The sequence below is a fragment of the Scyliorhinus canicula genome, chromosome 2, assembly GCF_902713615.1.
Source record: "Scyliorhinus canicula chromosome 2, sScyCan1.1, whole genome shotgun sequence".
In the NCBI taxonomy this organism is placed as follows: domain Eukaryota; kingdom Metazoa; phylum Chordata; class Chondrichthyes; order Carcharhiniformes; family Scyliorhinidae; genus Scyliorhinus; species Scyliorhinus canicula.
In genome coordinates, this window is record NC_052147.1 from 82941529 (window position 1) to 82967472 (window position 25944).

At 45.6% G+C, this 25944-nt stretch overlaps 1 protein-coding gene across 3 annotated transcripts in view; it reads right to left on the reverse strand.

Annotated features, from left to right (window-relative positions):
• The window catches only part of scfd1 (sec1 family domain containing 1), a 355173-nt gene that overhangs the window by 271715 nt on the left and 57514 nt on the right, over positions 1–25944 (reverse strand). For all 3 annotated transcript variants that reach the window (XM_038781482.1, XM_038781472.1, XM_038781490.1), the window contains 3 exons: positions 22398–22488; positions 22117–22239; positions 1441–1528 (listed from right to left, as the gene is read on the reverse strand). In XM_038781482.1, the coding sequence (XP_038637410.1) occupies positions 1441–1528; positions 22117–22239; positions 22398–22488 (302 nt within the window). The remainder of the gene's footprint in view (positions 1–1440; positions 1529–22116; positions 22240–22397; positions 22489–25944) is intronic.

Sequence of the window (25944 nt, forward strand, 5' to 3'; positions counted from 1 at the left end):
GGACAAGCCGGGAGTGCAGCAGCCGAAAGAGGCCGGTGTTCTGGTAGCCCGGCGGAGGATCCTACTAATGTGGATGGATGCAAAGCCCCCAAGCGTGGAAGCTTGGATTAACGATATGGCAGCGTCCATCAAGCTGGAAAGGATAAAGTTTGCCTTGCGAGGGTCTGTGCAGGGGTTCTCCAGGCAGTGGTAACCGTTCCTAGACTTTCTCGCGGAACGTTAGGTGGAGGTCAACAGCAGCAGCAACCCAGGGGGGGGGTTTTGTTTAGATTAGAGTGAGGCGTTTTCCTTACTAGCGTGTGTATTTGTTAAATGGGGGTTATTGTATTTTGTTGAAAATCCCATGTGTAATCTTTGCTTGTTTTGTGCTTTATTCCTTTTTCTGTTTGGAGTGTTTTGTTGAAAATGGTTGAAAATTTGAATAAATATATATTTTTTTAAAAGGTCCATTTGTTTTTCTTTCATCTTAATATCAATGAATTCTGACAAAGACACAAAGTCCGAATTCACCAATGCCTTTTTAGCGCAACTGCATGCTGTCAGGGCCAACCTATAGTGTCAGGTTATGCTGTTAATGTTATGGTACAGATCTTTTATTTCATAAAGGCCCATTATAACATTACCAACCGGTGTATCATAGAACATAGAACATAGAACAGTACAGCACAGAACAGGCCCTTCGGCCCTCAATGTTGTGCCGAGCCATGATCACCCTACTCAAACCCACGTATCCACCCTATACCCGTAACCCAACAACCCCTCCTAACCTTACTTTTATTAGGACACTACGGGCAATTTAGCATGGCCAATCCACCTAACCCGCACATCTTTGGACTGTGGGAGGAAACCGGAGCACCCGGAGGAAACCCACGCACACAGGGGGAGGACGTGCAGACTCCACACAGACAGTGACCCAGCCGGGAATCGAACCTGGGACCCTGGAGCTGTGAAGCATTTATGCTAACCACCATGCTACCCTGCTGCCCTAAAATCGAAATGTTAATACTTTTAACACGTATGTTCTGTGGACGGTGCCCAACATTAGCTTTTTCAATTCATTTTGGTCATTGTTCTGAACATATAACATTCATCCCAAAAGCAAGAATTTTAAGTCAGTTAATTTATTTGGCGATTTGGTGGTGCATCTTACAACAACCGTTAGATCAAAGATAGACAAATGCATTTTTAAATATGCAACTTTTGGTGACAATTCCAATGCATTATTGGTTCATCTGCCAATAAGTCCAAAGTCTGGATCAATCCACTCTGAAGCAAATACACAATGTGTTTTTTTCTACACTACATCGAAGAATGAATTTTAGTGTTTATTACTTTGCACTATCGAAAACTGGCTTGAGCCTAAATGAACTAAATTTTTCCAAAAAAGATTATTCATATGCTTATCAATTATAGAATGGTGTAAGAGTTTAAAGTCAATACCATGATATGAGATAAGCTCCTTGTTCTGGTTGCACAACACAAACATGTCGTCTTCCAAAGTGATAAAGTTTAGATATTGATCAAATACCTGCAAAAATACATAGCAAAATTGGAAACACGATCAGAATGTTTCAATTCTATATTGACATAGCACAATCAACATGTTCTGATTGAAACTGATCACTACTTTCATTTTTAATCTGAATGTGTTAGTCACATTAACCCAATAACTCATAGCCTAGGGCTTAGTTTCAAGATATATTTTTACTTCGTACAACAAAACTGCATTTCAAGTGTAAAACAATCAGATTGTGAAACTGTAGATCTACATCTTTAGGCATCATATAACACAAGGTACTTCAAATGACAAGATAATAAGTAAAAGTGCATAATTATTAAAAACATTTATATAAACAAAATGTCATTATGAAGCCATCATACTTAATTTGGAAGAATAATTTTTAAAGTTGAAAAGTTTTGAGGACTCAAGCACACATGTTCTTAACATCCTAACTGGCATTATCACGATTCTCAATTGCATTGGAACCAAACAAAAAAATAGTACTATACAGTAGTATCCATTTTTAAGCCTCTTTACCCAGTTAACTTCCAATTAATTTGTAATATATAGTTTATGCAAAGTACATTATAACCGTTGGTGATGCAACTTACATCACAACAGTGACCATATTTCACTTTATCAGTTGTCATTCATTTGGTAGTACAGAAATTGTTGGTAAAAGACACATTGAAGCTTTTCATTTTGCACTCACCAGGACATTTGCAAGAATACCAAATGAAAAGGGGACAACAATTTATACATCATGAGAAGTGAGTGCTGATAGGTTAATAATTATCTTTATTGTCACAAGTAGGCTTACATTAACACTGTAATGAAGTTACTGTGACTTGGGGCTACGATCAAATCAGTTAACAAAGAACAAAGAAAAGTACAGCACAGGAACACGCCCTTCGGCCCTCCAAGCCTGCCCCGACTATGCTGCCCGTCTAAACTAAAATCTTCTCCAGTTCCGGAGTCCATATCCCTCTATTCCCATCCTATTCATGTATTTGTCGAGATGCCCCTTAAACGTCACTATCATCCCAGGCACCCACTACCTTCTGTGTAAAAAAACCTACCTTGTACATCTCCTCTAACCCTTGCCCCTCAGATCTTAAACCTATGCCCTCTAATAATTGACCCCTCTACCCTTGGAAAAAGCCTCTGACTATCCACTCCGTCTATGCTCATAATTTTGTAGACCTCTATCAGGTCGCCCCTCAACCTCTGTTGTTCCAGTGAGAACAAGTCGAGTTTATTCAACGTCTCCTCATAGCTAATGCTCTCCGGAGCAGGCAACATCCTGGTAAATCTCTTCTGCACCCTCTCTAAAGCCTCCACATCCTTCTGGTACTGTGGCGACAAGAATTGAATACTATACTCCAAGTGTGGCCTAACTAAGGTTCTATACAGCTGCAACATGACTTGCCAATTCTTATACTCAATGCCCCGGCCAACGAAGGCAAGCATGCCGTATGCCGGGACTATTGCATGGACATTGCCTTGTTTTTGGAGTACATGTAAATTTGATTTTGGATGTGTTCACCTTGGTGCCTTACAGGTAAAATCAGACTGTGAGGAGGGGGTAGGAAGAGGTTGTGAGAGAGAGAAAGGGACTAGACAGAGGAAGGGCAGTGTGCGGAGGGAGGTACAACTAGAACGTAGGTTCTCGGAAGATATACTTGATTCATTTAGGACCAGGAATGAGGGAAACTTGGGCAGTATGAATCTCTTCTACCAGATTTACCACCGCTTGTATGGCCAGGGACGGGTTGTCTGCCATCCAAACCCCGCATCGGTGTCTAGGTAATTTTCTGTTTCACCGCTTTGGGGCACTCCCCAAACTGTGGTTCATTGTCAGCGTTCCGAGCCACCGCCCGAGCAAGTCACTCTTCCTTACGATCCGCCTTCCACACCGCCGGCTATTTGCCTTCCCCTTCCTCGGGATAATTCCCACTCACAGTATGATAAGCTTCGAGGGTGGAGGGCGTATATACCTAGCCACTTCACTCCCAATAGAGATTCCCGGTCGTACGAAAATTGTTTCAGCAGTGCGGGGTACGGCTGTTTGCTGGTAGAGGTGGAAACGAATTTCACATGTCTGTTCTCCACCTGTACGGATAGGAGGTGTCACGTCACTCAGGCGTCTGGCTAATGCGTCTGTCATAACACCACCTGCGTTCCATTGAACGCCGGCCCCCAGCTCCTTTGTGGCTGGGCGAATGTCTCTCATATCACTGTTGGGACTAGGGCTTTCCGCATTGCTAGGAGGCCCGAATGGGCGTTCCAAAGCTGGATGAAGTGGGCTACTGGGGGATCCCTGCTCAACCAATATACTGATTGTGATGCTAGCCTGTACACGGAGCAAGGATACTACTTTCTTTTTTAATGGCACAGCGACCAATGTTTTGTCACCCCCATTTCTCTGCCAAGTTGCCGTAGGGACTCTAGTCCCTACCACGGTCCCCTGCCCCACTGAGTGGATACAGCACCCCTAGCACCCAACTGGGGCCACTCAGCCGGATGGGGAATTCTGAGTGCCTTGACACTGGGGGGTGTGGGGGGTTCCTTGGCGGTCAACGATAGGAGTTATTTTATTTGTGGCCTTACCATCCTGGGAAACGAAACCTTGGGGGCCCTCGGGGCAATAACAAAGGAACTATCTCAACTGCGGTTGTTTGCCACGCAGAACCGGTATGCTCTTGACTATCTTCTGGCTCGTGAGGGTGGGGTATGCGCCATAGTGCAGGGTAAGTGTATCATGGGAGTTCAAGATTTAACCGCTAACATCACTACATTTATGGATCGCATAAGGGACCACCTGGATGGTATGTAGGACCCTGGCTCTTGGGGTAACTGGGGATTCGGAGGTTGGAAGGATTGGTTGATAAATATGCCCATGTATTTAGCAGTAGCACTCGGCTGCATCTTTATGGGCCTGGCCATCCTTAAATGAGTGATGGGTAAAATGCAGGATGCGCTGAAACAGATAGCCGCCCCTAGAGTCTTGGCTGTTCGGATTCGCAAGGATGCAGCGGATGATGGGGTGCTGCAACAGGAATTAGAAATGCAGTGACGAATATTCCTAGATGAAGGGCCGTAGCTGAGGCTTGGACCGATAGGTTATCATGAAATGATAAAAGGAGGGAATGAGGAATTGAACAAATGAATGTGATATAAAATAGGATTATTAGTTAAAATAGTATAGATAATAGGGCCGGTCCGATGGTAGTGAGCTCACAAAGGACAAAGGAATTCAGCAAAGCCTGGCTAGAAAGGGGGAGGATGGTGAAAAGGATGCTGGGTAACAAGAGGCCCAGGATTGAGAAATGTGAAGTGAGCCAATCAGGATACATGGCCAGGTCAGAAGGTGTATAGAATGACCAATGGGAAGCTTGTATGTGAATCTTGATGTGATTCAATCAATATGTGCTGTGATTTCTTTATTCTCTCCCGCACTAACTTTTGGGAGCTCTAGAAGACAGCTGCGTGTTCTAAGGTCCCATGAGTGAGTCAGCCTGGTGGAAATAAAACAATAATTGATACCTGCAGATCCGTCTCAGATTTTATTGAGCCCAGACTGGTGAAAAGGATCAGGGATTGTCACCTCTATCAGGTCGCCCCTCAACCTCTGTTGTTCCAGTGAGAACAAGCCGAGTTTATTCAACGTCTCCTCATAGCTAATGCCCTCCATACCAGGCAACATCCTGGTAAATCTCTTCTGCACCCTCTCTAAAGCCTCCACATCCTTCTGGTAGTGTGGCAACAAGAATTGACAAGCATGCCGTATGCCTTCTTAACTACCTTCTCCACCGGAGTTGACCTGTGGACCTGTACACCCAGATTCCTCTGCCTATCAATACTCTCAAGGGTTCTACCATTCACTGTATATTCCCTATCTGTATTAGACCTTAGATGGCAGACCTTCCACAATGCATTACCTCACATTCGTCCATCTGCCATCTCGCCGCCCAAGTCTCCAAACAATCTAAATCCTGCTGTATCCTCTGACAGTCCTCATCGCTACCCGCAATTCCACCAACCTTTGTGTCATCTGCAAACTTACTAATCAGACCAGTTACATTTTCCTCCAAATTATTTATATATACTACGAACAGCAAAGGTCCCAGCATTGATCCCTGCAAAACACCACTAGTCACAGCCCTCCAATTAGAAAAGCACCCTTCCATTGCTACTCTCTGCCTTCTATGACCTAGCCAGTTCTGTATCCATCTTGCCAGCTCACCCCTGATCCCGTGTGACTTCACCTTTTGTACCAGTCTGCCATGAAGGACCTTGTCCGTATAGACAACATCTACTGCGCTACCTGTATCAACCATCTTTGTGACCTCCTCGAAAAACTCTATCAAGTTAGTGAGACACAACCTCCTGTTCACAAAACCATGCTGCCTCTTGCTAATACATCCATTTGCTTCTAAATGGGAGTAGATCCTGTCTCGAAGAATTCTCTCCAGTAATTTCCCTACCACTGATGTAAGGCTCACCAGCCTGTAGTTCCCTGGATTATCTTTGCTACCCTTCTTAAACAAAGGAACAACATTGGCTGTTCTCCAGTCCTTCGGGACATCACCTGAAGACAGTGAGGATCCAAAGATTTCCGTCAATGCCTCAGCAATTTCCTCTCTAGCCTTTTTCAGTATTCTGGGGTAGATCCCATCAGGCCCTGGGGACTTATCTACCTTAATATTTTTCAAGACGCCCAACACCTCGTCTTTTTGGATCTCAATGTGACCCAGGCGATTTGGGCAGCACGGTAGCACAAGTGGATAGCACTGTGGCTTCACAGCGCCAGGGTCCCAGGTTCTATTCCCCGCACTGACCCACACTGTCTGTGCCGAGTCTGCACGTTCTCCCAGTGTCTGCGTGGATTTCCGCCGGGTGCTCCGGTTTCCTCTTTCAGTCCAAAGACGTGCAGGTTAGGTGGATTGGCCATGATAAATTGCCCTTAGTGACCAAAAAGGTTAGGAGGGTTATGGGGATAGGGTGGCAATGAGGGCTTAAATGGGTCGGTGCAGACTAAATGGGCCGAATGGCCCCCTTCTGCACTGTGTGTTCTAAGTCTAAGTCTATCTACACACGCTTCTCCAGACTCAACATCAACCAATTCCTTCTCTTTGGGAAATACTGCTGCAAAGTATTCATTTAGCACCTCGCCTATTTCCTCTGGCTCCACACATAGATTCCCTCCCCTGTCTTCCAGTGGGCCAACCCTTTCCCTGGCTACCCTCTTGCTTTTATGTACGTGTAAAAAGCCTTGGGATTTTCCTTAACCCTATTTGCCAATGACTTTTTGTGACCCCTTTTAGCCCTCCTGACTCCTTGTTCAAGTTCCTTCCTACTTTCCTTATATTCCACACAGGTTTCGTCTGTTCCCAGCCTTCTAGCCCTTACAAATGCCTCCTTTTTCTTTTGACGAGGCCTACAATATCTCTCGTTATCCAAGATTCCCAAAATTTGCCAAATTTATCCTTCTTCTGCACAGGAACATGCCGGTCCTGAATTCCTTTCAACTGACATTTGAAAGCCTCCCACATGTCAGATGTTGATTTACCCTCAAACATCCGCCCCCAATCTAGGTTCTTCAGTTCCTGCCTAATATTGTTATAATTAGCCTTCCCTCAATTTAGCACATTCACTCTAGGACCATTCTTATCCTTGTCCACCAGCACTATAAAACTTACTGAATTGTGGTCACTGTTCCCGAAATGCTCCCCTACTGAAACTTCTACCACCTGGCCGGGCTCATTCCCAATACCAGGTCCAGTATAGCCCCTTCCCTAGTTGGACTATCTACATATTGTTTTAAGAAACCCTCCTAGATGCTCCTCACAAACTCTGCCCCGCCCAAGCCCCGAGCACTAAGCGAGTCCCAGTCAATATTGGGGAAGTTAAAGTCTCCAATATTGATTATATTATTGAATGGTGAAGTAGGCCTGAAGACCAAATGCTGTTCTTAATTAATATGTTTGTATGTTTCATCCGGAAGACAAATGTCACAGTCTAGATTATGGTCATAACGCCCTCTATCAGCATACAGACATACGATATAAGAGAAGCCATATGGCCCCCTGGAGCCTGCTCCGCCATCCAATAAGATCATGGCTGATATATTTCCATTTCAAGTTCCTAATTCAAAATTCAATAATTTTGCTGGGACCACCTTCTGAAGAGGAGAATAACAAAGTCACAGAACCCTCAGAGAAAGTATTTTCCCTCATCTCAGTCCTAGAGGGCAAGCACTCATTTTAAATAGTGCAGCTGATTTCTGGACTCGTGCATATAAGAGATATCCTTTCCACATCCAGATCCAGTATTTTATACACTTCAATCAATTCATTCCTCACTCTTCTAAATGGAACAAGCGCTGTCTATCCAACCTTTCCTTATTCCATGTATCAATCTAGTGAACCTCTTCTGGACCACCTCCAACACACTTGCACCTTTCCGAATTGCACACATTATTCAAGGTGTGGTTTCACCAATGCTCTGTATAACTGAAGCATAACATCCTTACTTTTATGTTCAATTCTTCTCATAATAAAGCATAGCAGTCCATTAGCCTTCTTCATTGAGTGCTGTAAATGCAGAGTAACTTTTTATGACTCATACACTAGAAACTCTTAGATCCTCCTGCACCATGGAATTCTTTTTTTTAAATCTAAATTCATTTTTTCCAACTAAGGGGCAGTTTAGCGTGGCCAATCCACCTACCTTACACATCTTTGGGTTGTGGGGGTGAAACCCACGGAAACACGGGGATAATGTGGAAACTCCACACGGACAGTGAACCCAGAACCGGGATTGAACCTGCGATCTCGGCGCCATGAGGCAGTAATGCTTACCACTGTGCCACCATGCTGCCCTTGCACCATGGAATTGTTAAGTTGTTCTGGTTTAAGTAATACTTGGCTTTTTTATTCTTCCTGTCAAAGTGAACAACTTCACATTCTGCCAGATCTTTTTCCCCATTCACTCAACTTATCTACATCAATCTGTACACTCCTGTCTTCTGCGGTGAATGTAGGAATTCCAGATATATTGTACTATATGTATTTGGTGAGCAGAAATCCTGGTTTGAAAGACATTCAGGCTTTGTGGTTACAAAATGGATAATTAAAACATCGTAAAAGTAAAAGTTGGGCTAATACATATTTGTTTATATCGAGAAGATTCCTTGGGGAATAAATAATTCGAGACATTGGGTGCGATTTAACCACAAAGTTGCGTCCGGCGCAAATCTGGGCACGCCGGGTAAATAGCGAGAAAGGCCAAAATCAGGATGTGCAGGAAGCAGTTTGTAATTCACCCGGTCCGCTCCCAATGATGAGTTCCAGATCTCACCCAAAGATGGCGAAAATGTAATTAATCTCAATTTCCATTCATTTCAATCTCATTAGCAAGACTGATGTCGAATGCAGTCGCCTTGCCGGAATTATCCCACTCTCGAGTGGGAACGCATGCAGACGTCATTTTAAAAATAAAATAAATAATCTTAACACAGATCAGTGCAGCATGGTAGCATTGTGGATAGCACAATCGCTTCACAGCTCCAGGGTCCCAGGTTCGATTCCGGCTTGGGTCACTGTCTGTGCGGAGTCTGCACATCCTCCCCGTGTGTGCATGGGTTTCCTCCGGGTGCTCCGGTTTCCTCCCACAGTCCAAAGATGTGCAGGTTAGGTGGATTGGCCATGATAAATTGCCCTTAGTGTCCAAAATTGCCCTTAGTGTTGGGTGGAGTTACTGGGTTATGGGGATAGGGTGGAGGTGTTGACCTTGGGTAGGGTGCTCTTTCCAAGAGCTGGTGCAGACTCGATGGGCCGAATGGCCTCCTTCTGCACTGTAAATTCTATGTTAATTCTATGTTAACAGGCCTTCCTGTTCGATTGGGGATATAGAGGGCTCGGGGTGATGTGTTAATAATGTGTTAAAATAATGTTAATACATTAACACTGCAATGAAGTTACTGTGGAAAGCCCCTAGTCGCCACATTCCGTCACCTATTCAGGTACACAGAGGGAGAATTCAGAATGTTCAATTCACCCAATGACACATCTTTTGGGGCTTGTGGCAGGAAACCGAAGCACCTGGAGGAAACCCACGCAGTCACAGGGAGAACGTGCAGACTCTACACAGACAGTAACCCAAGCGGGTACCGAACCCGGGACCCTGGCGCTGTAGAGCAACAGTACTAACCACTGTGCTACCGGGCCGTCCTGTACTCCTTTCCAAAATAGTGAAGCTGGCGCAATGGCTTCAGTAGCCATTTCCATTTTCCGGCATTCAGCTCCAGGGCACCTTGGAGCAGAGGAGACTGAGGGTGACATGACTGAGATCTATAAAAGTATGAGGGGCATAAATAGAGTAGACAGGAAGAAATCTTTCCCCTTGGTGGAGCACTGACCAGAGGGAAGGAGGGGATGTGAGGAAAAACATTTTCACCCAGGGGGTGGCGGGAGTTTGGAACTCGCTGCTTGAAAAGCCTGCTGTGAAAATTAACGTGATGAGCTTCACATGCACCAGGTGTTACATGTTTTAATAACATTTTGCATTTCAATTCGCCCCTAGCTACAGATAGTGAATTCCCCCAGCCCCCCACCCACCCAGTGCCCACTCAGTGCTCCTCACTCCTTTTGATCTTTCATGGTCTAGTGTTACATGTCCCCGGTAATGTGTTCTGTGGTTTCCCCCGCTGATGAAGACACACAGAGAACATAGATGTGTTCAATCAGAATGATGATTTATTGTCAAACACGTGGAAAGATAACTAACAGATCTCTACAAAGAAAGTTACTCAAATTCCTAGGGAGCTTCTCCAAGTATGACTATCCTGCTGTACGTTCTACTACTAACTCCCAGGTCACTTCAGTCATGTGATGCACGTCTGGCGCAACCCGCTGGCCTGAGGTCATACCTGTGATTACTTTACTGATATGCAGCTTTATACATTTATACAACTATATACATTTTTGTGTGCATGCATATCATCACATCCCCCTTTCTTTGGAGGCATTGATATTTACAAACAACTTTTTTAAGTAGCGTGCTACGTCTGATGGTTTTCAGCATATGTTGTGCACATTTTGTTATAAGTTTAGTCTGTCAGGCTTGTGCCTTACTCTGGTTGACCTCCTGAGTGATGGCTGAGTTGGCAAGCATGTCCCACCTTCAGCTATTGCTGGACATTCTACATGCACCGCTGAGGGTGCATCATTAACCACTGGGCAGTCCGTGTCTTCATCAAGTTTAGAATTGCACCCAAGCTCTTCCACCGGATTGAGCACGAAAGGCTGTTGTATTTTAGTAGCGCTCTTCGGTTCCTGCGCAGGAGTGAACCACCTCAGTGATCACATGAACGAGTGTGGACTTGCCTGTTGCAAACCTTCGCCAGTTTTACCCATCCATTGACGTTGGGATCCTTAAGTTTGACAGTGTCCCCATGCTGCAGCGGCTGGAGCTTCCATGTAGACCTATCATAAACCTCTTTCTGCCTCCTCTTTTGAAGAAACGTTCTCTTGATTAATCGATTTATAGGAGCCACCATGGAAGGCAGTGCTGTCCGCAGCTGCCTTCTCATGAGCAGCTGCGCTGGCGACAGTCCACAAGTAGGAAATATTAATGGAATTAAACAAAGTCAACATAGATTCATGAAAGGGAAAATTTGTTTTTTTAATAATTTACAGTACACAATAATTTTTTTCCAATTAAGGGGAAATTGAGAATGGCCAATCCATTTCGGATACAAATCTATTGGGATTGGGGCGATATATGAGGAGAATGTGCGCAAACTCCACACGGACAGACATTCCGTAAGGCAGGGACTCATGTTAGATACCTGGGGGTGCAGGTTGCTCGAGATTGGGAGGGGCTCCGTAGGTACAACATTTCTAGTTTGGTGGGGAGGGTGAAAGCTGATCTGGCAAGGTGGGATGGTCTCCCTCTGTCACTGGCGAGTCGGGTACAGGCGGTTAAAATGAACGTGCTGCCGCAATTCCTGTTTATTTTTCAATGCCTGCCGATTTTCCTGCCAAAAGCATTTTTTAGAGAGATTTAAGGGATGTTTACGTCGTTCATATGGGGAGGGATGGTGGCCAGAATTAAAAAGGTGCTACTACAGAGAGGAAGGCCGGAAGGGGTTTGGGTCTTCCCAATTTTTTCTGGGCGGCAAATGTGGAGAAGGTATGGAGCTGGGTCAGCGGGATTGACTCACAATGGGTCAGAATGGAGGAGGTTGGGATTGAAGGCGCTGGCGACAGTGCCGCTCCCGACAGCCCCAGGGAGATACTCAGGGAGTCTGGTAGTAATAGCTTTGAGAATTTGGAGGCAGTTTCGACAGCACTTCGGGTTGGGGACAGGGTCAAGGGAAATGCTGATTCAGAGGAACCATAGACTTGAGCCAGGGAAGCGGGATGGACATTTTCGGATATGGGAGGAGAAAGGAATTAGGACACTAAAATATTTATTTCTTGGGGGTCGTTTTTGAAGGAGCTGGGAGTCAAATATGGGCTGGAGCAGGGGGAAATATTTAGATACATGCAGGTTCGAGACTCTGCCAGAAAGGAGATACAGAGCTTCCCAGTAGAGCCAGCTTCCACATTGCTGGAGGAGGTGCTGACGACAGGAGGACTGGAGAAAGGGGTGGTTTACGGGGCTGTTTTGGAGGAGGAGAAAACACCGCTAGAAGGGATCAAGGCAAAGTGGGAGGAAGAGTTGGGAGAGGGTATGGAGGAGGGGTTCTGGTGTGAGGTCCTCAGGAGGATTAACGCCTCCACCTCGTGTGCGAGGTTGGGACTAATATAGCTGATGGTCGTGTAGAGAGTGCACCTTACAAGGGAGAGGATGAGCCTGCTCTTTGAGGAGGTAGAAGATGTATGTGAACGTTCAAATCACTTTCATATGTTTTGGTCTTCTCCAAAGCTGGAGGATTACTGGAAGGAGGTGTTTAGGGTAATCTCAAAAGTGGTGCACGTAAAACTGGACCCGGGCCCTCGGGAGGCCATAATCGGAGTGTCGGACCAGCCGGGGTGCGGAGGCAGCCTTCGCCTCGTTGATCGCCTGAAGGCGAATCCTATTGGGGTGTAGATCAACATCTCCACCCTGTGCCCTGGCGTGACGGGGGGGACCTGCTGGAATTCTCTATGCTTGAAAAGGTCAAATTTGAACTGAGGGGAAGGCTGGAGGGGTTTTACAATCATGAACGTTATTCATTATACACTTTCGAGAATTGGATTACATCAAACTTTAGGGGGAGGGGCTGGGAGGGTTGGGGGGAGAGGGACTGTATGTGTTAATGGTGACTATGGGTGATTCCTTTTTTGTTATTTATTTATGTTAACATGCGGGCTAATATCTGGGGTTTGGTGGGAGGATGGGATTGTTGTTGTTGATATGGGGATTGAAATTACATTCGTTACTGATTATTGCTTGTTGTTGGGTGTAAATTTGGGAGAAAATGTGAAAATGGAGGAGAATAAAAATATTTTTTTTAATTCCACACGGACAGTGACCCGTGGCCAGGTTCGAACCCGGGTCCTCGGTGCCACCAGGCATAGTGCTAACCACTGTGCCACCCAAGGGAAATCATGTTTGGCAAACCTACTGGAGTGTTTTGAGGATGTAACTAGAAGAATAGATGAAAGTGAACCAGTGGGTGTAAGGTATTTAGATTTTCAGAAAGCTTTTGATAAAGCCTTACATTAGAGATTCATGTACAAAGCCATGACCGTATTGAATGGCACAGCATGCTCGAAGGGCTGGATGGCATACTCCTCCTGTTTTCTATGTATCTGTGTAAACTTCAAGCGCATGGGATTGGGAGTAATATATAGGCATGAATTGGTTCGTGGACAGGAAACAGAGTAGAAATACATTGATCTTTTTCGAAGTGGCAGTCTCATAGGATCAGTGCTTGGGCAAAGTATGTTGTGAATATTACGATCTGGGCCAGACCCAACAGTTGTTAGCATGCTGGACAAAAAGATCAATATTTTATTTAATATTTATTAAGTCTGTGAGGAAGGGATACTGAACTCCAGCAGTGATTCCATAGGGATATGGTATAGTAAAACAAACTTTATTACGAACATGGGATTAAAGTAACTTTAATATCATCCAAACCGCTAAATCACCTTCAATCCCATACTTCCTTATTTTCTGCAATAGCCTACCGTGGGGAACCTTATCAAATGCCTTACTGAAATCCATATACACCACATCAACCGCTTTACCCTCATCCACCTGTTTGGTCACCTTCTCAAAAAACTCAATAAGGTTTGTGAGGCATGACCTACCCTTCACAAAACCGTGTTGAGTATCGCTAATCAACTTGTTCTTTTCAAGATGATTATAAACCCTATCTCTTATAACCTTTTCCAACATTTTACCCACAACCGAAGTAAGGCTCGCAGGTCTATAATTACCAGGGTTGTCTCTACTCCCCTTCTTGAACAAGGGGACAACATTTGCTATCCTCCAGTCTTCCGGCACTATTCCTGTCGACAAAGACGACATAAAGATCAAGGACAAAGGCTCTGCAATCTCCTCCCTGGCTTCCCAGAGAATCCTAGGGTAAATCCCATCTGGCCCAAGGGACTTATCTATTTTTACACTTTCCAAAATTGCTAACACCTCCTCCTTGTGAACCTCAATTCCATCTAGCCTGGTCGACTGAACCCGAGTATTCTCCTCGACAACATTGTCTTTCTCCAGTGTAAACACTGACGAAAAATATCCAGTTAACGCTTCCCCTATCTCCTCTGATTCCACACACAACTTTCCACTACTATCCTTGATTGGCCCTAATCTTACTCTAGTCATTCTTTTGTTCCTGATATACCTATAGAAAGCCTTAGGGTTTTCCTTGATCCTATCCGCCAATGACTTTTTGTGTCCTCTCCTCGCTCTTCTTAACTCTCCCTTTAGGTTCTTCCTGGCTAACTTGTAACTCTCAAGTGCCCTAACTGAGCCTTCATGTCTCATCCTAACATAAGCCTTCTTCTTCCTCTTGACAAGTGCTTCAACTTCCTTAGTAAACCACGGTTCCCTTGCTCGACAACTTCCTCCCTGCCCGACAGGTACATACTTATCAAGGACACGCAGTAGCTGTTCCTTGAAAAAGCTCCACATTTCGATTGTACCCATCCCCTCCAGTTTCCTTCCCCATCCTATACATCCTAAATCTTGCCAAATAGCATCATAATTGCCTTTACCCCAGCTATAATTCTTGCCTTGCGGTATATACCTATCCCTGCCCATTGCTAAAGTAAACATAACCAAATTATGATCACTATCACCAAAGTGCTCACCTACATCTAAATCTAACACCTGGCCAGGTTCATTACCCAGTACCAAATCCAATGTGGCCTCGCCCCTTGTTGGCCTGTCTACATACCGTGTCAGAAAACCCTCCTGCACACACTGCACAAAAACTGACCCATCTATAGTACTCGAACTATAGTATTTCCAGTCAATATTTGGAAAGTTAAAGTCCCCCATAACAACTACCCTGTTACTCTCGCTCCTGTCGAGAATCATCTTTGCAATCCTTTCCTCCACATCTCTGGAACTATTCGGAGGTCTATAGACAACTCCCAACAGGGTGACCTCTCCTGTTCCTAACCTCGGCCCATACTACCTCAGTAGACGAGTCCTCAAACGTCCTTTCTACCGCCGTAATACTTTCCTTGATTAACAATGCCACAACCCCCCCCCCCCCCCCCCCCCCCCACCCCTCTTTTACCATCTTCTCTGTTCTTAAAGAAACATCCAAATCCTGGAACCTGCAACAACCATTCCTGTCCCTGCTCTACCCATGTCTCCGAAATCGCCACAACATCGAGATCCCAGGTATCAACCCATGCTGCAAGCTCACCCACCTTATTCCGGATGCTCCTGGCGTTGAAGTAGACACACTTCAAACCAGCGTCTTGCTTGCCGGCGCCCTCTTTCAAACTTTTAACCCTATCCCTGACCTCATTACTCTCAACATCCTGTACACTGGGACTACAATTTAGGTTCCCATCCCCCTGCTGAATTAGTTTAAACCCCCCTGAAGAGCACTAGCAAATCTCCCCCCCAGGATATTGGTAGTTCAGGTGAAGACCATTCTGTTTGTATAGGCCCCACCTACCCCAGAATCTGAAGCTGGATGAACTTCGGATCATTCGGGAGGCGGAGTGGGTTATTGAGAGGAGTTATAGGGAGGTAGTCACCCCTCAGGTAAAAGAAGAAGGTAGATGGGTTACCGTCAGGGGAGGGAGAGGGAACCGGCAGGCAGTGCAGGGATCCCCTGTGGTCGTTCCCCTCTATAACAAGTATACCGTTTTGGATACTGTTGCGGGGGACGACTTACCAGGGGTAAGCAATGGGGCACACGTCTTTGGCACAGAGTCTGTCCCTGTTGCTCAGAAGGGAAGGGGGAAGAGGAACAGAGCACTTGTCATTGGGGACTCCATAGTTAGAGGAACAGACAGGAGGTTCTGTGGGAACGAAAGAGACTCACGGTTGGTGTGTTGCCTCCCAGGTGCCAGGGTTCGTGATGTCTCTGATCGTGTTTTTGGGATCCTTAAGGGGGAGGGGGAGCAGCTCCAAATCGTGGTCCATATAGGTACCAATGACATAGGTGGGAAGAGAGATGGGGATTTGAGACAGAAATTCAGGGAGCTAGGGTGGAAGCTGAGAGCTAGAACAAACAGAGTTGTTATCTCTGGGTTGTTACCCGTGCCACGTGCTAGCGAAGTGAGAAATAAGGAGAGAGAGGAGTTGAACACGTGGCTACAGGGATGGTGCAGGAGGGAGGGTTTTGGTTTCCTGGATAATTGGGGCTCATTCTGGGGTAACCTACCTCCTTGCCATAAAGATCACCATTGCATTTGCCTTCCTACTTACTTGCTTTACCTGCATGCTAACCATTTATGATTCATTTATGTGGTCACCCAGACACCTCTGTATGGCTGCAGTCTCACTCAACTTAAATAATATTCCACTTTCCGATTTTCGTGTCAAAGTGGACAATCTGATATTTTAACCACATTATACTCCATCTCCCAATTTTTTGCCCGCTCATTGAAGCCATCTATCTGGCTTTTAGGACTTTTGTGTCTTCCTCACAACTTGCTTCTCTATCTATTTTGCAGCATCAGTAAATTTGACAACAATATACTCAATCCCTTCATCCAAGTCATTCATATAAATTGAGTAGTTGAGGTCCCAGCATAGATGCCATCAGTTACAGTTTGCCAATCCGAAAATTACCCATTATTCCAACTTTCTGTTTCCAATATGTTCGCCACTCCTCAATCCATGCCAACATATTACTCACAACACCAGTAGCTCTCATCCTGTGAATCTTTGTTCTGTGGCACCTTATCGAATTAATGCCCTTTGGAAATTCTACTGGCTCCCTTTAACCACCCTGCTGTTACAACCTCAAAATAAATTTGCGAATGCAATTTCCATGCATAAAACCATGTTATCTATCACTACTTGCATAATGATTTTCTAAATGTCCTGTGACTACTTCCTTCATAATGCACTCCAGCATTTTCCCAATGACTGATGTTTCTATATTCTATAGATTGTCGACTAAAGTCTATCATTTGGGTCTATCGTTTCCTACTTTCTGTCTGCTCCTTTCTTACAGTTGTTACCTTTGTTGTTTTCCAATCCACTGGGATAGAACATAGAACATAGAACAGTACAGCACAGAACAGGCCCTTCGGCCCTCAATGTTGTGCCGAACAATGATCACCCTACTTAAACCCACGTAACCCGTATACCCGTAACCCAACAATCCCCCCATTAACCTTACACTACGGGCAATTTAGCATGGCCAATCCACCTAACCCGCACATCTTTGGACTGTGGGAGGAAACCGGAGCACCCGGAGGAAACCCACGCACACACGGGGAGGACGTGCAGACTCCACACAGACAGTGACCCAGCCGGGAATCGAACCTGGGACCCTGGAGCTGTGAAGCATTGATGCTAACCACCATGCTACCGTGAGGCCCACTTTTCAGATTTGCTGGAATTTACATACCGTTAAGAGTGGAAAGTGTTCTATACACCAGCAAGATCAAGTTACAAGAGATACATTTCAGCCCAAATTAAAAATTGTATTGCATGCATCATATCTTATAGTAGATGCAACTTTATGTGATTGTATCAAAGTGGTAATCTGCATAAATATCTTGTACAATTAAACTAAAAGTTTAAATTTGCTACATACTGTAGCCAGAAAATCATCTGTTTCAATTACACATTCTAATTCCAGCTATACTGCCATGAAAGACTCTTAAAGCTTCTATTTGCATGGAGTTAGTGATCACCGACCAAGTACACTGAATGTACTACTATGGAAATACAATCACATATGTCTTTAAGAGTCCAAATTATTTTAATTACAAACAGATCTTGGACCCATTTAAATTTTAACAAATCAGGTCCACAGAAAATTAGCCGCGCTACAAGAAATGCCCTTAAAAATGTTAGGAGTTATAGCTAAATAGTTTCCAAATGGCAATTTTAAGACAAATTTAAATACCAGCATAAATAAAGAGACATTTCTGGTTTAAACCATTATGTTTTGTTACTTCTTTAGTCTAAGGGGAAAACCAAAATGACTTGGGTCAGACTTGGCAGCTAAAAACGTGGCTAAACAGCTAGTGTAGGAGGGAGGGGTTAGACATAGACATAGAACAGTACAGCACAGAACAGGCCCTTCGGCCCTCAATGTTGTGCCGAGCCATGATCACCCTACTCAAACCCACGTATCCACCCTATACCCGTAACCCAACAACCCCCCCTTAACCTTACTTTAATTAGGACACTACGGGCAATTTAGCATGGCCAATCCACCTAACCCGCACATCTTTGGACTGTGGGAGGAAACCGGAGCACCCGGAGGAAACCCACGCACACAGGGGGAGGACGTGCAGACTCCACACAGACAGTGACCCAGCCGGGAATCGAACCTGGGACCCTGGAGCTGTGAAGCATTTATGCTAACCACCATGCTACCCTGCTGCCCTTATCGGGTTCCGTTATTTGGTCCACTGGGAGCTCTTCCGGGGCAGGTGTGACCTGTATAAGAAGGACGGGTTGCATCTCAACTGGAGAGGCATACATATCCTGGCCGCAAGGTTTGCTAGTGTCACACGGGAGGGTTTAAACTAGTATGGCAGGGGGGCGGTTACCGGAGCAATAGGTCAGAAGGTGAAAGCATTGAGGGAGAACTAGGGAATAGGGCCAGTATGGCTCTGAGGCAGAGCAGACAGGGAGATGTTGCTGAACACAGCGGGTCTGGTGGCCTGAAGTGAATATGTTTTAATGCAAGCAGTATTACGGGTAAGGCAGATGAACTTAGAGCTTGGATTAGTACTTGGAACTATGATGTTGTTGCCATTACAGGGACCTGGTTGAGGGACGGACAGGCTAAACGTTCCAGGATTTAGATGTTTCAGGCGGGATAGAGGGGGATGTAAAAGGGGTGGCGGAGTTGCGCTACTGGTTAGGGAGAATATCACTGCTGTACTACGGGAGGACACCTCAGAGGGCAGTGAGGCTATATGGGTAGAGATCAGGAATAAGAAGGGTGCAGTCACATCGTTGGGGGTTTAACTACAGGCCTCCCAACAGCCAGCGGGAGATAGAGTAGCAGATAGGTAGACAGATTTTGGAAAAGAGTAAAAGCAACAGGGTTGTTGTGATGGGAGACTTCAGCTTCCCCAATATTGACTGGGATTCACTTAGCGCTAGGGGCTTGGACGAAGCAGTTTGTAAGGAGCATCCAGGAGGGCTTCTTAAAACAAAATGTAGACAGATAGTCCAACTAGGGAAGGGGCTGTACTGGACTTGGTATTGGGGAATGAGCCCGGTCAGGTGATAGAAGTTCAGTCGGGGAGCATTTCGGGAACAGACCACAATTCAGTAAGTTTTAAAGTGCTGGTGGACAAGGATAAGAGTGGTCCGAGGGTGAATGTGCTAAATTGGGGGAAGGCTAATTATAACAATATAAGGCAGGAACTGAAAAACCTAGATTGGGGGCGGATGTTTGAGGGTAAATCAACATCTGACATGTGAGAGGCTTTCAAGTGTCAGTTGAAAGGAAGTCAGGACCAGCATGTTCCAGCATAAATACGGCAAATTTCAGGAACCTTGGATAACGAGAGATATTGTAGGCCTCGTCAAAAAGAAAAAGGAGGCATTTGTCAGGGTTAGAAAGCTGGGAACAGACAAAGCCTGTGTGGAATATAAGGAAAGTAGGAAGGAACTTGAGCAAGTAGTCAGCAGGGCGAGAAGCGGTCATGAAAAGTCATTGGCAAATAGGGTTAAGGAAAATCCCAAGGCTTTTTACACGTACATAAAAGCAAGAGGGTAGATCTTGGGAAAGGGAAAGAGTTGGCCCACTCAAGGATAGGCAAGGGAATCTATGTATGGAGCCAGAGGAAATGGGCGAGGTACTAAATGAATACTTTGCATCAGCATTCACCAAAGAGAAGGAATTGGTGGATGTTGAGTCTGGAGTAGGGTGTGTAGATAGCCTGGGTCACATTGAGATCCAAAACGACGAGGTGTTGGGCGTCTTGAAAAATATTAAGGTAGATAAGTCCCCAGGGCCTGATGGGATCTACCCCAGAATACTGAAGGAGGCTAGAGAGGAAATTGCTGAGGCCTTGACAAAAATCTTTGGATCCTCACTGTCTTCAGGTGATGTCCCGGAGGACTGGAGAATAGCCAATGTTGTTCCTTTGTTCAAGAAGGGTAAGCAAGGATAATCCATGGAACTACAGGCCGGTGAGCCTTACGCCAGTGGTAGGGAAATTAGGGCAGGGCAACACGGTAGCATAGTGGTTAGCACAATTATTTCACAGCTCCAGGGTCCCAGGTTCGATTCCCGGCTTGGGTCACTGTCTGTGCGGAATCTGCACGTTCTCCCAGTGTATGCGTGGATTTCCTCCGGGTGCTCCGGTTTCCTCCCACAGTCTAAAGATGTGCAGGCTAGGTGGATTGGCCATGCTAAATTGCCCTTTGTGTCCAAAATTGCACTTATTGTTGAGTGGGGTTACTGGGTTCTGGGGATAGGGTGGAGGTGTAGGCTTGGGTAGGGTGCTCTTTCCAAGAGCCGGTGCAGACTCGATGGGCCAAATGGCCTCCTACTACACTGTAAATGATATGGAATTACTGAAGAGAATTCTTCGAGACAGGATCTATCCCCACTTGGAAGCAAATGGACTTATTAGTGAGAGGCAGCAAGGTTTTGTGAAGGGGAGGTCGCGTCTCACTAACTTGATAGAGTTTTTCGAAGAGATCACAAAGATGATTGATGCAGGTAGGGCAGTGGATGTTGTCTATATGTCTATATAGACTTCAGCAAGGCCTTGACAAGGTCCCTCGTGGTAGACTGGTACAAAAGGTGCAGTCACACGGGGTCAGGGGTGAGCTGGCAAGATGGATACAGAACTGGCTAGGTCATCGAAGGCAGAGAGTAGCAATGGAAGGGTGCTTTTCTAATTGGAGGGCTGTGACTAGTGGTGTGCCACAGGGATCAGTGCTGGGATCTTTGCTGTTCATAATATATATATATATAAATGATTTGGAGGAAAATGTAACTGGTCTGATTAGTAAGTTTGCAGATGACACTATGGTTGGTGGAATTGCGGATAGCGATGAGGACTGTCAGAGGATACAGCAAGATTTAGATTGTTTGGAGACTTGGGCAGAGAGATGGCAGATGGAGATTAATCTGGACAAATGTGAAGTAATGCATTTTGGAAGGTCAAATGCAGGTAGGGAATATACAGTGAATGGTAGAACCCTAAAGAGTTTTGAAAGTCAGAGAGATCTAGGTGTACAGGTCCACAGGTCACTGAAAGGGGCAACACAGGTGGAGAAGGTAGTCAAGAAGGCATACGGCATGCTTGCCTTCATTGGCCGGGGCGTTGAGTATAAGAAATGGCAAGTAATTTTGCAGCTGTATAGAATCTTAGTTAGGCCACACTTGGAGTATAGTGTTCAATTCTGGTCGCCACGCTACCAGAAGGATGTGGAGGTTTTAGAGAGGGTGCAGATGAGATTTATCAGGATGTTGCCTGGTATGGAGGGCATTAGCTATGAGGAGCGGTTGAATAAACTCAAGTTTGTTCTCACTGGAACGACGGAGGTTGAGGGGAGACCTGATAGAGGTCTACAAAATTATGAGAGGCATAGACAGAGTGGATAGTCAGAGGCTTTTCCCCAGGGTAGAGGGGTCAATTACTAGGGGGCATAGGTTTAAGATGCGAGGGGCAAGGTTTAGAGTAGATGTACGAGGCAAGTTTTTATTACACAGAGGGTAGTGGATGCCTGGAACGCGTTGCCGGAGGAGGTGGTGGAAGCAGGGACGACAGTGACATTTAAGAGGCATCTTGACAAATACATGAATAGGATGGGAATAGAGGGATACGGACCCAGGAAGTGGAGAAGATTGTAGTTTAGTCAGGCAGCATAGTCGGCACGGGCTTGGAGGGCCGAAGGGCCTGTTCCTGTGCTGTACTTTTCTTTGTTCTTTGCTTGTTCAGAACAAAGCATCAGTTCCTGAGCTAATAAGATAATCTTACCTTGGCAATTTGGGTTACTGCATTAGTACTCAAAGCTGCACCAGCAATGTCTTCAAGTTTACTTCGTGAAATTGCTGAGATGAAGTTAAAGTAATAGGACTCGTAAAGCTGGTTCCGAAGATCCTAGAAAAAAGATTTCATGCAATTTAAAATCAGTGTTCAATCATAGGAAATAAACTGAAAATTGACACACACCAAGATAAAATTATCAAAGTCAAATAATATTTTACATACCAGAAATCATAAAAGCCACATCTGTCACCTAAAAATGTGTTAATTACCTGGCAAACTCGGTCAACATTTTCTTCTGTTGGCATGACAAAATATATTGCTGGAACATCTGGAATAGGATCTCGATCAGAGTGCAATAGCCTGAAAAATTCAACTGTAATTTAAGATCAAAGCAAATACTGCACTATATGTGTTAAATATATCATAGCTTCTTATAATACATGATGTGGAGATGCAGACGTTGGACTGGGGTGAGCACAGGAAGAAGTCTTACAACACCAGGTTAAAGTCCAACATGTTTGTTTCAAACACTAGCTTTCGGAGCACTGCTCCTTTCTCAGGTGAGTGAAAAGGTTTGTTCCGGAAACATAAAAATAGACAAATTCAAAGATGTCAGACAATGCTTAGAATGCGAGCATTTGCAGGTATTTGAATCTTTACAGATCCAAAGATAGGGGTTACCCCAGGTTAAAGAGGCATGAAATGTCTCAAGCCAGGACAGTTGGTAGGATTTCGCAAGCCCAGGCCAGATGGTGGGGGATGAATGTAATGTGACATGAATCCCAGGTCCCGGTTGAGGCCGTACTCATGTGTGCGGAACTTGGCTACAGGTTTCTGCTCAGCAATTCTGCGCTGTTGCACGTCCTGGAGGCCGCCTTGGAGAACGCTCACCCGGAGATCAGAAGCTGAATGCCCTTGACTGCTGAAGTGTTCCCCGACTGGAAGGGAACAGTCCTGCCTCGTGATTGTCGTACGATGTCCGTTCATTCGTTGTCACAGCGTCTGCATGGTCTCGCCAATGTACCACCACCAAAATGGACCCCATCAGTTTCGCGGCAGACACGGAGGAATTCATCAAGCAAATGAGGCTCCGGGAATTCTTCCACAGACCCCAAGAGGCCGACAGTGAATCCAAGGAGACTACCAATGAACCGGAACAGCAAACAGAGATATCTGCGGTGCGGCAACTGAAGAGGAAAGAGTCGAATTGGACCCCTCCGGAAGGCCGCTGCCCTAGACTCAACATGTATGCGCAAGCCGTCAGGAGTCGCATCAATGCCAGATTCATCAGTCGCATTCACAAGACAGCCCCGAACGTCACCCAAGCACAACGCAACGCCATCCGCACTCTCAAGACCAACCGCAACATCGTCATCAAAGCAGCAGACAAAGAAGGGGCCACCGTCATACTGAACAGAACGGCCTACTGCAAAGAAGTATACTGACAACTCAACAACCAGGAACACTATAGATAGTTTCCCGCAGATCCGACCAAGGAACACATCCGCCAACTCAACAGACTGATCAAGACCTTGGATCCAGACCTTCATAGCACCCTACGTCCTCTCATCCCATGTACTCCCCGCATTGGCGATCTCTACTGCCTCCCGAAAATATACAAGGCCAACAAACCAGGCCGTCCTATCGTTTCAGGCAATGAAATGAAATGAAAAAATGAAAATCGCTTATTGTCACGAGTAGGCTTCAATGAAGTTACTGTGAAAAGCCCCTAGTCGCCACATTCCGGTGCCTGTCCGGGGAGGCTGGTATGGGAATCGAACCATGCTGCTGGCCTGCTTGGTCTGCTGTAAAAGCCAGCGATTTAGCCCAGTGAGCTAAACCAGCCCCATGGGACCCTGGGTGAGAATCTCTCTAGCTACATCGAGGGCATCTTGAAACCCATCGTACAAGGTACACCCAGCTACTGTCGCGACACGATGGACTTCCTACAGAAACTCAGCACCCATGGACTAGTTGAACCAGGAACATTCCTCGTCACAATGGACGTCTCCCCCATGATGACGGAATTGCTGCAACAGCCTCAGTACTCAACACCGACAACTGCCAATCTCCAGACGCAATTCTGCAACTCATCCGCTTCATTCTGGATCACAACGTCTTCACCTTCGACAACAAGTTCTTCATCAAGACGCGCGGAACAGCCATGGGGACCAAATTCACACCTCAATACGCCAACATCTTCATGCACAAATTTGAACAAGACCTCCTCACCGCACAGGACCTTCATCCGATGTTATACACCAGATACATCGATGACATTTGTTTCCTTTGGACCCACGGCGAAGAATCACTGAAACGACTACACGATGACATCAATAAGTTTCATCCCACCATCAGACTCACTATGTACTACTCTCCAAAATCAGTTGCATTCTTGGACACACTCGTCTCAATCAAGGACGGTCACCTCAGCACTTCACTTTACTGCAAGCCCACGGATAACCTCACGATGCTCCACTTCTCCAGCTTCCACCCTAAACACATTAAAGGAGCCATCCCCTATGGACAAGCCCTCCGTATACACAGGATCTGCTCAGACGAGGAGGAGCGTAACAGACATCTACAGACACTGAAAGATGCCCTCGTACGAATGGGATATGGCGCTCGACTCATCGATCGACAATTCCAACGCGCCACAGAAAAAACCGCACCGACCTCCTCAGAAGACAAACACAGGACACAACCGACAGAGTACCCTTCAGAGTCCAGTACTTTCCCGGAGCGGAGAAACTACGACATCTTCTTCGCAGCCTCCAACATGTCATCGAAGATGAACATCTTGCCAAGGTCATCCCCACACCCCCACTACTTGCTTCAAACAACCGCGCAACTTCAAACAAACCATTGTTTGCCGCAAACTACCCAGCCTTTAGAACAGCAACCACGACACCACACAACCCTGCCATGGCAATCTCTGCAAGACGTGCCAGATCATTGACACGGATACTACAATTACACGTCAGAACACCACCCACCAGGTACGCGGTACATACTCGTGCGACTCGGCCAATGTTGTCTACTTCATACTCTGCAGGAAAGGATGCCCCGAAGCGTGGTACATTGGCGAGACCATGCAGATGCTGTGACAACAAATGAACGGACATTGCGCAACAATCACCAGGCAGGAATGTTCCCTTCCAGTCGGGGAACACTTCAGCAGTCAAGGACATTCAGCTTCTGATCTCCAGATAAGCGTTCTCCAAAGCGGCCTTCAGGACGTGCGACAACGCAGAATTGCTGAGCAGAAACTTATAGCCAAGTTCTGCACATATGAGTAAGGCCTCAACCGGGACCTGGGATTCACGTCGCATTACATTCATCCCCCAACATCTGGCCTGGGCTTGTGAAATCCTACCAACTATCCTGGCTTGAGACAATTCACGCCTCTTTAACCTGGGGTTACCCCTATCTCTGGATCTGTAAAAATTCAATTACCTGCAAATGCTCGCATTCTAAGCATTGTCTGGCATCTTTGAATTTGTCTATATATATATATATATATATATATATATATATATCATTCGCCTGAGGAAGGAGCAATGCTCTGAAAGCTAGAGTTTGAAACAAACCTGTTGGACTTTAACTTGGTGTTGTAAGACTTCTTACTGTGCATGTACGGTATAATACAAGTACCGTATAATAAAAATTTAATTTTGTACAAAACATTTTATAAATACGTTTTAAAATTAAAGTTTTTGGTTTGTTTTCTGACAACTTGTATTTATAATACGCATTAAACATTGTTAAAAGGCCTAGGTGCATGACAAGAGCCATTCCCTCGCTCACCCTGCCCTA